We start from the raw sequence: 16,684 nt of genomic DNA on the forward strand, positions 1-16,684 counted from the left end.
ATATAACTACTATAATACTGCTCCTATATACAAGAATATAACTACTATAATACTGCTCCTATGTACAAGAATATAACTACTGTATTTCTGCTCCCTATATACAAGAATATAACTACTATAATACTGCTTCTATGTACAAGAATATAACTAATATAATACTTCCCCTATATACAAGAATATAACTACTATAATACTGCTCCTATATACAAGAATATAACTACTATAATACTGCTCCTATGTACAAGAATATAACTACTATAATACTGCTCCTATATACAAGAATATAACTACTATAATACTGCTCCTATGTACAAGAATATAACTACTGTATTTCTGCTCCCTATATACAAGAATATAACTACTATAATACTGCTTCTATGTACAAGAATATAACTAATATAATACTTCCCCTATATACAAGAATATAACTACTATAATACTGCTCCTATGTACAAAAATATAACTACTATAATAATGCTCCTATGTACAAGAATATTACTACTATAAATCTGCTCCTATATACAAGAATATAACTACTATAATACTGTCTCCTATATACAAGAATATAATTACTATAATACTGCTCCTATATACAAGAATATAACTACCATAATACATCAGTAGAGAAATGAGGATAGACGGACGACTCACCCGGTTAGCAAAAAGATCTTCTTTATTCAGAGCTTGCAGCATAAAATAACAGCAGGTTCAGGGGGGTCTGTCAGCAGGAACGCAGGGCTGTGGATACTCCACAGCCCTGCGTTCCTGCTGACAGACCCCCCTGAACCTGCTGTTATTTTATGCTGCAAGCTCTGAACATCTCTACTGATGTTGTATGAAAGACTTTGCTCCTTTATTAGACGTAGACGCTCCCCATAGCATCCATTTCAGCAGGTCATTTACCCCGGATAGTCCGGACAGGACAACTGTCCCCTATGTACAAGAATATAACTACTATAATACTGTCCCTATGTACAAGAATATAACTACTATAATACTGCTCCTATATACAAGAATATATCTACTATATTACTGCTCCTATATACAAGAATATAACTACTATAATACTGCTTCTATGTACAAGAATATAACTACTATAATACTGCCCCCATATACAAGAATATAAATACTATAATACTGCTCCTATGTACAAGAATATAACTACTATAATACAGCTCTTATGTACCGGAATATTACTACTATAATACTGTTCCTATTTACAAGAATATAACTACTATAATACAGCTCTTATGTACTGGAATATAACTACTATAATACTGTTCCTATTTACAAGAATATAAATACTATAATACTGCTCCTATGTACAAGAATATAAATACTATAATACTGCTCCTATGTACAATCTATCTCCTCTCCTCTGCAGAAGACTTACAGCCCTGACAATGACCATTATAAAGTAGTACAGACATTAGTTATATTGAGGGCCCTGATGTTCTTTAGTATATATTCTCTTAGAAGGTCCTTTGCACTATTTTCTCTGTTACCTGCCCCAGAACCAACATTCTCTGCTGTTTCCATTCATTGTCATAACTCATTGCACTCATGTGCTCAGAATGTACACACATCTTTCTTACAAGCATTATCCGTATCCGCCGCCCTGCCTGCTCGGCCGCCTTGTTGACTTGGAGTAAGTGCTTCTCAGGCTTCAGTATTTAGCAGACATTGACCATGATACTCCTGTTATGTGGTAATGTTACAGACAAGGTATTGTCATTAGGAGGTTACTAGGGAGTTACAGGAGAAAGCTTGTGTGTGCTCAAGTTTCCCTGTTCTTAAAAGACGACCTGTGGGAAGATGAAGTAGAGGAGCATTTTCTTCTAGGTTGTTCTGATGCTGCATTTCCTGTTGGAGTTTCAATATGACTTGTGGGCAGGCAGCAGTCTCACTAATAATGAGGACTGCAAGAGCTGAACTCTAAGATTTAAAGAGGCCCAGTCCTATACACAGGACTAGGGGAAATTCCAGAAGCCAGATAACCAATGTGCCTAAAATTTGAACCAAGGTTTGTGGGTTGTTTTCTATTTGAGAGTTTCACTTTCTACAAAAGAACTAACCTCTTAAAGGGGATATCTAGAATTTGTTTTATTTTCTTCCATTCGAAAAAATGTTCCACTGGACCTGGAATTCTGCACTTTGTTTAGCAAATGTTAATGGAGCAGAGAGGCTTACACTGTATGCCTTGCTGCTCAGTGATTGCATAGAAGCAGGGAAGCTGATGTAAGAAAGTAGTCCTCTGTATTTGCTATTGGCCTTTGGGTGCCATAAAAACTGCATACAGGTACAGGGACTCCTGTCATACATAAGTTGTCTCTGCTTCTGTATGGACTAAGCGGTGAGGCATACATTGCACGCCTCACTGCTCAGTTAACATTCACTGGGATGGGTGGAGAGTACTTAGTCCAGGAAATATGAGTAACTCACAAATATACATAACCATGACCGCGCATCCACAACTTGTTATAATCTATGATCTACTTGCTTTTGGGCATAATTTCAAAAACTAACATTTTGTTAGTATACATTTTAATCAAAATGTACATGCCCTCTTGCCACAGCAAGACCCACCTGATAAGAGTGGGTCCCTACACTAACATACACTAACACTGGAGTAGCTCCAGACGACAACCAACGCCACCGTGACGCCAAGCCCACAGGGGGAATGACCCAGTGGCCAGACAGCCCCACTGCTGCCTGACCAAGCCCAGCTCTGGTACACAAGACCATACAGACAAGGCACCACAGAAACAATGGCTGCCACAGAGCACCTTACCAGAGTGAACACCTACCTGGGGGAGTGGGGGAATACTAGGAGGAAACCCATACACAGTCGTCTGCTGATTTAAAAATGCCTTGGCCGAATTGGTGGAGAAGAGGGGACAGAATATCAATATAACTCACAAATAGAAAAACAGAACAGGGAATGTGGGTGAACTTTGATGCATATAACTATTTGTAAAACAGTGGAATATAGCATTGTTGCTTACCACCAAGGAACCCAACATGTTCCCTGTGCAGAGCGGGGGTGATTGGCCCAGTGAATGTTTACTGAGTAGCAAGGCATAAAATGCAGGCCTCTCTTCTCATTACTTACAGGAACAGGGACTCCTATCTAGGACAGGAGTCCCCTCTCCTGTACAGGGGCACAGAGGTAAGCTGTCAAGCTGCCCGCATCAGGTGAAACATTCTTTACCCAGGCCATTGATGGACAATTTGCAGCTCATCCTCCCAAAATGTAGTTTTGGAAAGTTTGTTCATCTGCTTAATAACTGTTCGATCATTGTGAGGGCAACCACTGGGACAGACCCCATCCACACCCCAGGTCAAGCCTGATGAATATAGCTGTGCCCTGTATTATATTAGCATGCCGTCTGTTATAACAGTAGTCACATGATGTTGAATATGTCTGGCCCTAAGGTAACATGAATCAAACAACGTGAATAGGCATGAAGTTTTTTATTTAATTTTTTTTTATAAATGTCTCATATGTTCATTAGTAACAAACTGGAAATGAGAGACTTGTCAGCACCCGTCTATTTCAGCAGCTCCTCGGGCTTGAGTTTCCTTGGTGAAGCTACACTTATGTGCAGAATGCTTTCCCTCAGAGCTGCGGTCAGATTGAGTGTCGGTCGGTGGTGTAATTCCAAATGACAGCGTTTATACTGCGCCTAGGGAAATCTATCGTCTGCTGTTCTATTACCCCCTGAAGCTTATTAAGCACGTTCACTATAAATCCTGTGATGTATGTGGAGATATGCACATCTATCTGCATTAATAAACCCTTTACTGTAATATCGCCAGCCTGGCAGCAGTTTGTCCTTGCGTTTCTGGAGGAACGCCTCGCCTCCACTCCTGACCAGTGTAATAAATATAGATGACAAATTATAAATGGAAAAAACATTAGTCCTCACCACAATATGTACGTATGAAGGAATCATCCAGGAAGGTTCTGTAAAGGCTTATAGAAAAGACAGGTTTGCCAATCCTTGATGGTCACCCATGGAAGGAAGTCCATTGACGCAAGGGTTATAGCAGTGTTTCTCAATTCCAGTCCTCAGGGCCCCCTAACAGGTCATGTTTTCTGGATTTCCTTAGTCTTTCACAGGTGATATAATTGTGGTGATGCCTGATTCACTGACTATAATTATGTCACCTGTGAAAGACTAAGGAAATCCTGAAAACATGACCTGTTAGGGGGCCCTGAGGACTGGAATTGAGAAACACTGGATTATAGGCAAACTTCAGTAAAGGTTTTTGTCAGCTTCTGGATATCGGGTGGAAATGAAGCTTTCCCCAAGATACAATCCTATACATATTTGTTTGACATTTATAGTTAGTGTCATCGCACTTCCTTACCCAGTGTTGCATTGGGTCTTCTTGAGGTCTTTTTAACCCCTTAAGGACGCAGGACGTAAATGTACGTCCTGGTGAGGTGGTACTTAACGCACCAGGACGTACATTTACGTCCTAAGCATAACCGCGGCCATCGGAGCGATGCCCGTGTCATGCGCGGCTGATCCCGGCAGCCATTGACGGGACCCGCCGTCAATGGCTGACGCCCGCGATCTCGCGGGCGTCCGCCATTAACCCCTCAGGTGCCGGGATCAATACAGATCCCGGCATCTGCGGGAGTTCGCGATTTAAATGAACGATCGGATCGCCCGCAGCGCTACTGCGGGGATCCGATCATTCAGAACGCCGGACGGAGGTCCCCTCTCCTTCCTCCGTCCGGCTCCCGGCGTCTCCTGCTCTGGTCTGTGATCGAGCAGACCAGAGCAGGAGATGACCGATAATACTGATCTGTTCTATGTCCAATACATAGAACAGATCAGTATTAGCAATCATGGTATTGCTATGAATAGTCCCCTATGGGGACTATTCAAGTGTAAAAAAAAATGTAAAAAAAGTAAAAGTAAAAAAAAAGTGAAAAATCCCCTCCCCCAATAAAAAAGTAAAACGTCCGTTTTTTCCTATTTTACCCCCAAAAAGCGTAAAAAACATTTTTTATAGACATATTTGGTATCGCCACGTGCGTAAATGTCCGAACTATTAAAATAAAATGTTAATGATCCCGTACGGTGAACGGCGTGAACGAAAAAAAATTAAAAAAAGTCCAAAATTCCAACTTTTTTAATACATTTTATTAAAAAAAATTTATAAAAAATGTATTAAAAGTTTTTTTATATGCAAATGTGGTATCAAAAAAAAGTACAGATCATGGCGCAAAAAATGAGCCCCCATACCGCCACTTATACGGAAAAATAAAAAAGTTAGAGGTCATCAAAATAAAGGGATTATAAACGTACTAATTTGGTTAAAAAGTTTGTGATTTTTTTTAAGCGCAACAATAATATAAAAGTATATAATAATGGGTATCATTTTAATCGTATTGACCCTCAGAATAAAGAACACACGTCATTTTTACCATAAATTGTACGGCGTGAAAACAAAACCTTCCAAAATTAGCAAAATTGCGTTTTTCGTTTTAATTTCCCCACAAAAATAGTGTTTTTTGGTTGCGCCATACATTTTATGATATAATGAGTGATGTCATTACAAAGGACAACTGGTCGCGCAAAAAACAAGCCCTCATACTAGTCTGTTGATGAAAATATAAAAGAGTTATGATTTTTAGAAGGCGAGGAGGAAAAAATGAAAACGTAAAAATTTAATTGTCTGAGTCCTTAAGGCCAAAATGGGCTGAGTCCTTAAGGGGTTAAAGGGGTATTCCAGGATTTTTTTATTTGACTATGCTACAGGGGCTGTAAAGTTAGTGTAATTCATAATATAGTGTCTGTATAGTGTGTGACGGTTTTCTCACAATTCTTATGTGATTTTCACCCCAATATTTATTTTTAACAGCATACAAAATGACTTGTCTCAGATTTTTCCCAGGTTGCAATGCGGCCGAGACCTGATTTGCTAGTCAGCTGATGACATGGAGCCTGTCTGCTTCAATGGGTGGAGCAATCACTTAGTGGGAGAGGGATCAATCTGCACCTAATGCAACAGCTGTAGGCACCTTGATTGAAAACCACAGTTCTTTTGAATGGATGAAGCTCATTTATGTTTCAATGGGTGAGGTGGCTGATGTGTAGGAGGGAGGAAAATGGAATTATGGGATTTGTAGGCAAAAAAAAGCTCTAACAGGAAATAGCAGTTCACAAAAAGCTAGCCACAGTGTTATTGTAATCTCACAACATAGCCATTTAGCCCCAAGACAAGTGCAGATCTTCCTAAGCATGTCCATTATTGTCTGCCACCTTATGGTGGATAACCCCTTTAAGGCTCTTTTGAGGTCCCATTCAAACCATTGTAGTAAGACTAATGGGCTGTTCAAGAATCAACCTAAACGTAAACCTTTTGTAACAGATGACCTTCTCCAAGATTGTCTGTACTAGTGGTGGCCTTCTACAGAAACCCACGAACCCTGCTATTGCAGGTTCCTGTTATTCTGTCCCATTATGACCATGATGACTATTACATTATGTAGAAGTCTGTATAGTTAATTACTATGCTATCAATAAAAAAAATAAAAATCCAGGTCCCCTGCAAGCTCCTGCTCACCTCTCTCTGGTCCCACCCAATCTTCTCTTTCCTTCGCATAGGAGCGCTTTGAGCAGGACCCCAATCATTGGCCTAGATAGGAATTTTATTCAGCCAGTAATTGACTGAGCAAGGAGGTACTGCTCTGAGCACCCATAAGAAGAAGATGTATCAGATGGAGGCGAGAGAAGCTGTGGGGGACCTGGGCAAGGGAAGTATGTGCGCTTTTTTTTTTTTTTTTCTAGTTCACCCCCACCCCAGCAGCATATTATTTAAAAAATAAACAACAAAACTTGAGTACCCCTTTAACATTTGAGATCCAATTAATTGTAGACTGGAGTCTAACATCTTGTGAAGGACCCTGTTCTTGGCTTTATTGTACATCTCTCGGCCTACAGTGAGTATCTCAGTAATTGCGTCTGCTCTTGCCTGCCCTGTAAGGGGAAAATTATTTATGTATCGCCTGTTTCAAAAAGAGGTGACTTAAAAAGAGGTGACTTTAGGCTATTTCTCTGCTAGTGAACCATACTCAATCCTTTTATGAAAAGGCAGAATTTAGTTTTCAATTTCTCATCTAAAGTGTTGTAAAAATGGGCCAGTAAAAAGAGAAGTATAGATCTCACTTGCTGATTGCTAAATAAATATGTGCCACCTGGTGGGTGATATATTGAGAAAGCTATCTGGCTATACTCCATTGACTAAAATACTGCCACCTATAGAGAGAGAATCGATCTACTGCCTCTTTGGCCAGGAAAATAACCATAATAATATTCTCCCTTTGAACAAGTATAGAACTTTTCCAATGCAGCTCTTAAGGAATAAAATGGGTACATGGGTAAATTTTTAGTAGTTGGTGACTAAAAGGGTTGTATATTAGAAGAAAGACCTGGCTGTCATCTTTCAGGGACAGTGCCACTTCTAGCTGCAGGTTATGAGTGGTACTGCAGCTCAGTCCTATTAATTTTAGAGCTTATATTATACAACACCAGATTGAACCAACCTATGAACAGGTGTGGTGTCATTTCTGGTAGAAAATAGCCTTGGTTTTCTAATCCGTGTAAAGTTGGCCCAATGTGTTGGGGGTTAGGGCTACAATCAATTCCTAGAATGCTAAAGAAGTTGCCTCATGATGAAACCTATTTTTATCTGTCAGAAAAATTATCTGGATTTACATACATATGTTATTTTATTGATATTTTTGTGGTCTTTTATGCCTTCTTTCTGCAAACTGTGCACTAGGTAGGCTTTTTAAGCCCAACTTCCTGTCTGGTGTACATACTGTAACAAATTTTCTTTGCATTCCGTGTACACTCAAGTTGGGAATTCAGCTAAGGGACAGTTCACACTACGGTTGTAGTGTACGGGTGCCGGATCCAGTTGGAAGGAGCAAAATCCGTTTGCCCCCGTATTCCAGCCGGATCCGGCCGCAACCCCATTCATTTCAGTGAGGAGACCGGAGTCAAATGCTGACTCCAGTCGGCTCATTTTTGCCCCGTATGCGAGTTTCCCACCGGACCTAAAAACGTGGTATACCACGGTTTGAGGTCTCGTTAGAGGACCGTACACGGGGCAAAAATGAGCCTACCGGAGTCAGCGTTTAGCTCCGGTCAGCTCATTAAAATGAATGGGGTTCTGCCTTTATCTGGCTGGAATATGGGAGCGGACGGTTTTCGCTCCTTCCAACCGAATTTGGCACCTATACACTTCAAACGTGTGAACCCAGCCTTACCTTAATTCCTTCTAACTTTTTGGAAGGGGTTCCAGTCAAGAAGCTGTAGTGAGAGGGAGACAGAGTTGGCTGAATTCCTGGATAGAGTGTACGCAGGAACAGGAAGTTTGTTAGTTTGGCTAATGTAGATAAGAGTATACAGTTTGCATCAAAATTAGAAGGTGCCCCTAAACATTAGAGAAAAGATAGCTGGACCTGCCAAATTCAGTGGATGTGGAGAATACTCCTCTCGTAAAGGTTGGATGGGGTTTTTGGATGTTCAATGTCTGGTCCTTCTTTTCTCAACGGAGTCACCACCCAGGTTATCTGACAGCAGCTTATTTGCCTTTCCCAATAAGACCACCGAATATACATCTGTATGGGGAGGATGAGAGTACATTCTGTCAGCCAAACAAGCCTTTAGTCAACAGTAATTTTATTGTCTACATTTTATTAATGATCCCTTTTCAGTTTACTTCAGTACAGTCTTTTTCTCTCACTGTCTGTTTCTTATTGAGTGTCACTTATTTTTTATGCAGTGATAAGATCTTATCGCAGGTTCCCACCTATAAAGCTACAGATCAGAGAAACCATAGAAAACGAATTTCGAGGAAATGTTTGTCTGTTCAGAAACTTGATACAATGTAAAGAAGTTGGCTCGACGGCACACCCTCCAACTTCCTCACATCTGCGTACTTGGCAGAGTCAGACCACGGTGCTTATAACTTGTATACACTCCAAAGACTATCTCTTATACTACATAGAAGCAAGGCGAGGGAGAGATTGTTTGCATAAGTCTGAATTTGGCCGCTTTCTTCCAGAAGCAGTGCCACACATGTCTACAGGTTGTATGGGATATGACGGCTCAGTCCCAGTTACTTTGTTGAAACTGGTCTGCAATACCCACCATGGTACTTAGAAAAGGACCATGTTTTATAATCTTATACGACCCCTTTTATAAACTCCTACTGGAAAGTAAATTTGAGCTCTGATCTTGTTTGAAGTGTATGTGACATTGAAGGGAAGGAGGAAAGGGTTCAGCCATTTTCTCCTTGGAATGTGGTTTTCAATCTGGTCAGGTCAAGATTCCTTTCGCAAAGTTTTCCATTGTTTGGCTCAGCGTATTACTTATTGACTTTTCTCAAATAAAGTGGATCTTTCATTTTTCTTGCCATTTCATTTGAGTTTTCGATTTTAGTTAAATCTTACTGATGCGTATATATAGGTATATATAATATATATATATATATATATATATATATATATATATATAATGTGTGTGTATGTATGTGTGTATATATATATATATATATATATATTAAATTAATGTGGAAAGTAGAATACGAAGGGCTGGTCCTCTCAAAGAGGAGGCCAATGTACAAAAAAGGTAGTAGAGTTGAATAGGTTTTCCTAAAAACTTTTAGAACTGGGCGTGTAGTTTTGGAGAGGATTAAGGCTATGTTCACACGCCAGAATTTCTGTGTGGAATTCTGCACACAGATTCTGCAGTCCTATTGAATTCAAGGGGATTCTTCTACGCTGTGTGCACGGCATAATTTCTGCACCAGATGTGGCACGCAAATTTTAATTCCAATGTCCGCAGAAAGAATGGACATGTCTATGCTTTCTGCAGACTTCGCACAGAATGCATTGCTGTCATGCCGGCGACCGCAGTCTGCAGAATGTCCATATGGAGATTTTCTGACATATGAACATACCATAAAAGTAATGATTATAATGCAAAAACTACTATGCTTGCCTTCCCCGGTCTCCCACTGGTCTTGTTGCAGCTTTGTTTTTCTTCCTCCTTCCTACCCACTCGTCTTTACAGCCTTTTTCCAAAATGAGTGCTTGGGCAATTGACTTTCCCAACTGACCATGATATGTAAAGGTGTTGTCTCATGAAGACTAGGACATATAGAGATCAGAGGATGGTCCCTCACTTGGGTACCCCTTCAGTAAACCAAAATGGAGAGCAATATTATGCAAGCAATTACTGTTTTTTTTGTTGTTAAACATAATACCATGTCCCCTGCAGCATCTTGCAATGCCTGGCTGTGAAATCAGCTGTTTGGGGTGGGGGTGTCAGGGGCAGAACATAGGATGATCAGGTGGCCACCTGTGTGCCACTTTTATTTATTTTTTCATAGAGGTTGTTTTTGGTGTGAAAATCCCATTTTGTGTTCCAAACTTGTATACTAATTTCAGTGGAACTTGGGATCTAATGCCACTGTTGCTCCTAGAAATGGGTTGGTATAGAAACCTGTAGGAAAAAGCTCTGCCATGACTGATCCTTGAGTTTTAAAAGAGGGTGCTTGACAAGAGATCTATGCATATTAGCTTGTATCCGAGGTCAATGAAAGTAATTGAATGTGTATGGATGGATTTTAAGGTGTAAAATTTGGGTTGAGTGAGAACGCTGCTGGTTAAATTTTTCTTTAGACATTAACAAATTAAAATTAGGTTTCTATTTGTTGAATTGATTTTTCCTCCTTCATTTTTTCTTTTCAGGTTTACGGTTCTCCCTCTGCATTGCTGATTTTGGATTGTATAAGGTGATCCTTTAAACACTGTTACTTCCATAGACTGTTTTGCCAGTCCAACTCCAACATACTTTGGTCAAAAGTTAGTGGATTGTTGGATTTGCCATGGAGCAACGTGAAAACATAAACAGCAGCCGACAACGGTGTTGTGAGACAGACTTCTTGCCATCTGCTTCTTCTGCGAAGACATCGACATCTGGTGCTGGAGACAAAACCTTGAAGCCAGCAACCGGGGCCACTAAGACTGGACCTGGAAATGGAGAGTCGATGGAACCGGAAGAAGAGGATGAACTAGGAGCCGGCAGAGATGTGGATTCAAACTCCAACGCAGACAGCGAAAAATGGGTGACAGGAGATGGAATGGAAGAACAAGAGTTTTCCATCAAGGAGGCCAATTTTACCGAGGGAAGTCTAAAACTTAAAATTCAGACCACCAAGAGGGCAAAGAAACCTCCGAAGAACCTGGAGAACTATATCTGCCCTCCAGAGATTAAAATTACTATAAAGCAATCTGGGGAGCAGAAACTCTCCAGGTCTGGGAAAAATAGTAAACCTGCAAAAGAAGACGAAAGAGCTCACGTGAAAAAGAAGGTAAGAAAACTGTTCAGTTGTATAAAAGAGACAAAGATGTTTTGTTTGTTTGCATTACACTCTACATATTACTGGGCCTTACGTTCTTATTAGGTACATATCATAGGTATTTATCAGAGAGGGAGGTCCCAAATTATATTGGCTCCATTTCTTGTCTCAAGGTTGATCTGAAATGTGGCAGGGGTCTTCTTTCCACCAGTCAATTCAACTTTCTGTGCTCATTTATTCCTACAGAGAGTTGAAAAGAAGCCAAGCAATAATGGAGCATTTCAGTGGAAGCCTGTTTACTTAGCTCAGACGTGTTCTCATTTCCACTGTTGCATAGAGGCCTTTTTGCTATGTGGCCCATCATATGTTATCAAAGACAGGTAGCATATACCAGTTTAAATAGACCTTGATTGAGACACGAGGAATTTTATTATACTCAAACAATCAGTGTAACCCAGATTTTATGTTGGGAGGAGGTTTGACATTACCATTGTTTTGTTAGTGTAGCATAGTATTACTCTTATATGTTATCATAATAACCGGTTTCCCTAGTCCTCTCAACCAATGACATTAGACATGGGATTGCTATGAGTTACATCACATTCTTCTTACTCTATAGGAGCAAATCAGCTCTCCAGAAGGCAGACAACAGTCTCATATTGGTCAAACCAGCTCTCCAGAAGGAAGACTGACCTATCTGTAACAGCATGTGTTCATTTGGCTACTTCTTGCCAAGAACCCTAAGAAGGCTGTTGTGCACTAGAGTGGTCTAAGTTTGGTTCAGTAGAATGATAAGGTCTTGGTCTTGCAGCCTTTTTTCAGCTATGTAAGCGTTAGAGTTGGAAGCCTTTAGAAGCCAGTTTGGCAAATCCAGAAGCCAAAATGCCTTTTTTGTGTCTGACCAACTAGTAGTTAAATAGACATTAAAGGACAACTGTAGTGGTAGACATTTATATATGCCCGGGCCTCAAAATTAAACAAAATAAACTCATACATACCTTCCTATGAGCCCCCGTTGGTCCGGCACAGGCCTCACAGTCCGGCAGTGCTGGCATCATTCCACTTCCTGGGGACGGGGACGCCGCAGAGCTGTCAGCGTATCACCGGCCGCAACGATGTCCCGCCCCGGCCTGTGATAGGCTGAGCTCACGGTCATGTAAGAAGCCGGCCAGAGCTCCTTACATGACAGTGGGCTCAGCCTATCACCGACCGGGGCGGGATATCGCTACGGCCGATGATACGCCGATGGCTCTGCGGCGTCCCCAGGAAGTGGAATGACGTCAGCACTGCCGGACCGTGAGGCCTGTGCCGGACAAATGGGGGCTCGTAGGAAGGTATGTATGAGTTTATTTTGTTTATTTTTGAGGCCCGGGGACGGGAATATATAAATGTGTAGTACTACAACTGTCCTTTAACAGAAAATACCCCAAACATTGGCCACAAGAAGCAAATTTCTAGTGGCCTGGGCTCCTGCAATTTTGTCTAGCCCTCCAAGGCAAGTGTTAGGAACCCGTTCACACTACAGATATTCAGTGGAAGTTTTGAGAGTCTGTAATGCTAATTGGGTCTTAAAGAGGGTACTTCACTGGCCAGCGTTTGGAACATTTAGTTCCGAACGCTGTGCGGGCACACGCTCTGGGGACTGATTACTAACGGGGTGCCGCGTGCAAGATCATGGGGGTCCCAAGCGGCGGGACTCCTGCGATCAGGCATCTTATCCCCTATACTTTGGATAGGGGATAAGATGTCTAAGCACCGGAGTACCCCTTTAAACTATCATTTCACAGTTACTATATAGACCTAATGTAGCAAAATACCAGTCTACAGGTTGTGCGTTAAATAGTTTGTTCACACACAGCATTAGGAGGACTAAAAAAAAAAAAACTCCCTACAGGTTGGGTGTGGTGGAATGGAGCCAAGTTGTAATACCACAAACAACCTGCAGACAGTTGTGGTGCTGTTTTTGGAAGAAATTAGCTCTGTTTTTCTTTTGCTTGGTAACTCCATTACTCTTAGTCAAACAGTGATAATGTATAATATAATATAATTCAGAAGCCATTGAAAAAGTAGGAGTACTGAAAGTAATGAGCTCGGAAGCCTTGAGAAGTCTAAGTACTGCAGTAGATGAGGTTATTTTGCTACATGTATGTATTAATAGGATTATCAAACAACTACTTCTGCTGTTACTAAAACAATGAATGATAAAAACGGAACAGCGTGTGTTTTGTGGAGTGAACGCAGGGTTCGTGTTGGTGGTTCTTTGCATGTGTTGCCTCCCGTGCAGGGATCTGCTAAGTCCTCAGGGCTCACGCTGAAGTTGTAACAATTGGTTTGCAAACTACAGAAATGGATTTTGCTCCCTGCTGGTATTTTAAAGCACATTTCTCGGCTAATGTTTACATATGGCTCAGTGGCATGAATTGTGCTGTATCGATGCAAATAACGCCAGGTGGTAAACCACAGAAAGTTTGAAAGTCATTTAATTAACAGCATGGCGGTGGACAGAGCCCGGCAGCACCCGCCGCTCTGTACGATGGGACGTTCTCGACCCCTACTGGTACTTGGAATGGAAGGCAGAAGATGTGTTTATGGTCTTCTTTTTTCCGGCCACCATTCCTTGTGGAAATTTAAAAAATCTTGATCTAGAACCTACAGAGAGATCTTTTGATGTCTGGAATTTCTCCTTGTCTCCACAAGGAGAAACCGTATTGATCTGTAGGGATGTCTCGATACCATTTTCCTTTTTTTTTTTTTTCTTTTCTTATCTCAATACTCGCCAATACCAATACTGATACTTGGTAACAGCAGAGATCACTCTAGTCTTTATGAAGCCTTAGGCGAAAGTATAGTCTTATCTCATAACACTCACTCATAATTAACATATGCCCCCAAATTAGGTAGAAGCCACTAGTAGGTAGGGATGCCCCCAGAAGAAAGTTAGGAAATCTCTGTTAGTTAGTAGCCCCCAGAAAATATAAAGGTATGGAATCTCCATATCAGGTAGAAGCCCCCAGAAGATGTGTAGGTAGAAAATATTCCTAATAAGTAGAAGCCCGTGGGAGGTAGGAATCCCTTCTCTTTTAGGTATAAGCGCCAGTTTTTAGGTAGGTAAGGAACCACTTATTAGGGAGATCTCCCCCCCCCCCCATAAGTGCCCTCAATAAGTCTCCTCTTCCAAGCCCTCCCGAGCTGAGGCCCTGCATCCTCCCCTCTGTTTAGTGGTGCTGGACCTGTTCCTGCTAGCTGGAGTGGTGCAGGACCTGCAGGGGATGAAATAACGTCAATTACAAATGTCCGGTATCTGCACCGATACTGTTATCCATATCAGGACATCCCTACTCATCTGGTCCTGCACTAACACTTTTCATAGGCTTTTATGGTCATCTCTCCCTTTAGCTTTTCAACTATGTTTACAATAGAAGGACTTCAGATTAAATTCAGATAATCTCTTATTAATAGTGATTTCAAAATACAGTATATAAGGATTGGAACCTAAATTTATGTTCACAAGCTACACTATATTCATGGCAGGCAGCAAATATAATCTCTGTCTCTTTTTTTTTTTCTCCAGACAGCGCCACTCTTGGCTGTGTATGGTATTGCAAGTAAAGTGCATTCAAGTAAATGTAATCTTCTACAACCCCTTAAGAACTTTTGATCCTGAACACTGCTTATTCTCTGTCTCCCATTCAGTTTTTTCCATGTACCATGCAGGATAATGAGATTCGCATGTTAGTGCAGTTGATTAATATCTAAACCTCAATGGATTTCCTGAACTTTATCTGCCAGTTCCCATGTGTTCTGAGACAATAAGTGAATCCTGTCTTGTATCCCATCCTGCCACTCTCAAAGATGTTTTCATCATTATTCTTGCTCTACTCTTGGCAAGCCGAGAAATAAGTAGATATTCCAAACATTGCATGATGGGTCCAAAAGAACTTTAGGTTTCCCATCTCATTTCTCATCAATATCCCTTTCCCTAGAAGAAGGTAGCATGTGAACTGCCATCTGTTGTATGGCCATAAACCCCAGCATGACCGATCAGACCTTTTGAGTTTGGAGATCACTGGGTTCAGAAGATGTTTTTGAAAGAAGAGAAGTTCATTGCTTTTGCATCATATTTTGTCTTGTTTTCTATTTAAAGGAAGTTTTTCATCAATTTTCTTTTGCCTTCTGCCTGCCCCGCCAGCCTTGATTGATCTCTTTCTATATCCAAACAGGGAGAAATATGTGAATTTAGGCTGCTAGGGAAGGGGAATCCACTGAAGACCACCCATATGGTTTGTTCTTTTTTGGCAGAATGGAAATGGTAAAAAAATAGCTGTTAAGTTGTCCGGTTGTTAAGGTTGGGGAGGTCCCAACTACAATTTTATTTATTTTTTTGAAGGGTTGTCCACTCTTCAGCACTACTATGCAGATTTTTTAATCAAGTGACATAACGGTAGAAACACGCAATTGGTTTAGATGAACTTTTAGTTTTGAATGTTAGGTCAAAGGTTTCCAGATATCCACCTGTCTACTGTTCTTCCCATCTTTTTCAGGGCCCCTGATTTTCTGAATCTTGCCATATGGCTCTTCTCCATGTCAGAGTTTGACCCAGTCTTTGAATGTTGCAATGTTGTGAAACTGAAACCTTCTTGCATGTTTGTTTTCTGTCTGCCGGCTATGGCGTTCCTGACCCTGAACGATGTTACCTGTTTATAGGTTACATCAGTGAGGTGGAGTATTACATCTCTGGACCTATTGCATAGAGAATGGGCCTTTTAATGTTGAAACCTAAATAAATGGGTTACGAAAGCTTGGCCATGGCTAAACTATACATCAGCCACACTGAAACATCTACAAAAGAAAACCTCTTTCAGTCCACCATACATAATGCATAGTAGCCATTTTCTTTAAGAAGACCACAAGTGTGAATGGTCTTCTCAAAGACATGCTACCACTAACTGTTGTGACCCCTATTTGGTGATAAGCGTTGTAAGATGTTGAGTTCACACCTTCTGCCCAGTTCTTTTAGCACTTTTTAAGTCATACAGGCTTCTCACACAGTAGTTTAGAGCCTTTAATGCAGACCTTGTAGATAGTAAAGGCTTGGAAAAACATGAGCTTCAACCTCTATAGTGTCAGTCCTATCTCGGGTCAACCCATGAACTTCGATTCAAGTCTTCTTGACTTAAGGGAAATGTTCTTTACCCTTAATGACCTAGATCTCTAAACTGTGCATCCTCCAGCTGTTGCAAAACTACAACTCCCAGCATGCTGGGAGTTGTAGTTTTGCAACAGCTGAAGG

At 41.0% G+C, this 16,684-nt stretch overlaps 1 protein-coding gene across 1 annotated transcript in view; it reads left to right on the top strand.

The window, feature by feature from the left end:
• The window catches only part of SETBP1 (SET binding protein 1), a 202,549-nt gene that overhangs the window by 16,134 nt on the left and 169,731 nt on the right, over positions 1–16,684 (top strand). Inside the window, exon 2 of the mRNA XM_056543043.1 lies at positions 10,784–11,406. Within this exon, the coding sequence (XP_056399018.1) occupies positions 10,921–11,406 (486 nt within the window). The 5' untranslated portion in view covers positions 10,784–10,920. The remainder of the gene's footprint in view (positions 1–10,783; positions 11,407–16,684) is intronic.

This window comes from Hyla sarda, chromosome 1, assembly GCF_029499605.1.
Source record: "Hyla sarda isolate aHylSar1 chromosome 1, aHylSar1.hap1, whole genome shotgun sequence".
Classification (NCBI taxonomy): domain Eukaryota; kingdom Metazoa; phylum Chordata; class Amphibia; order Anura; family Hylidae; genus Hyla; species Hyla sarda.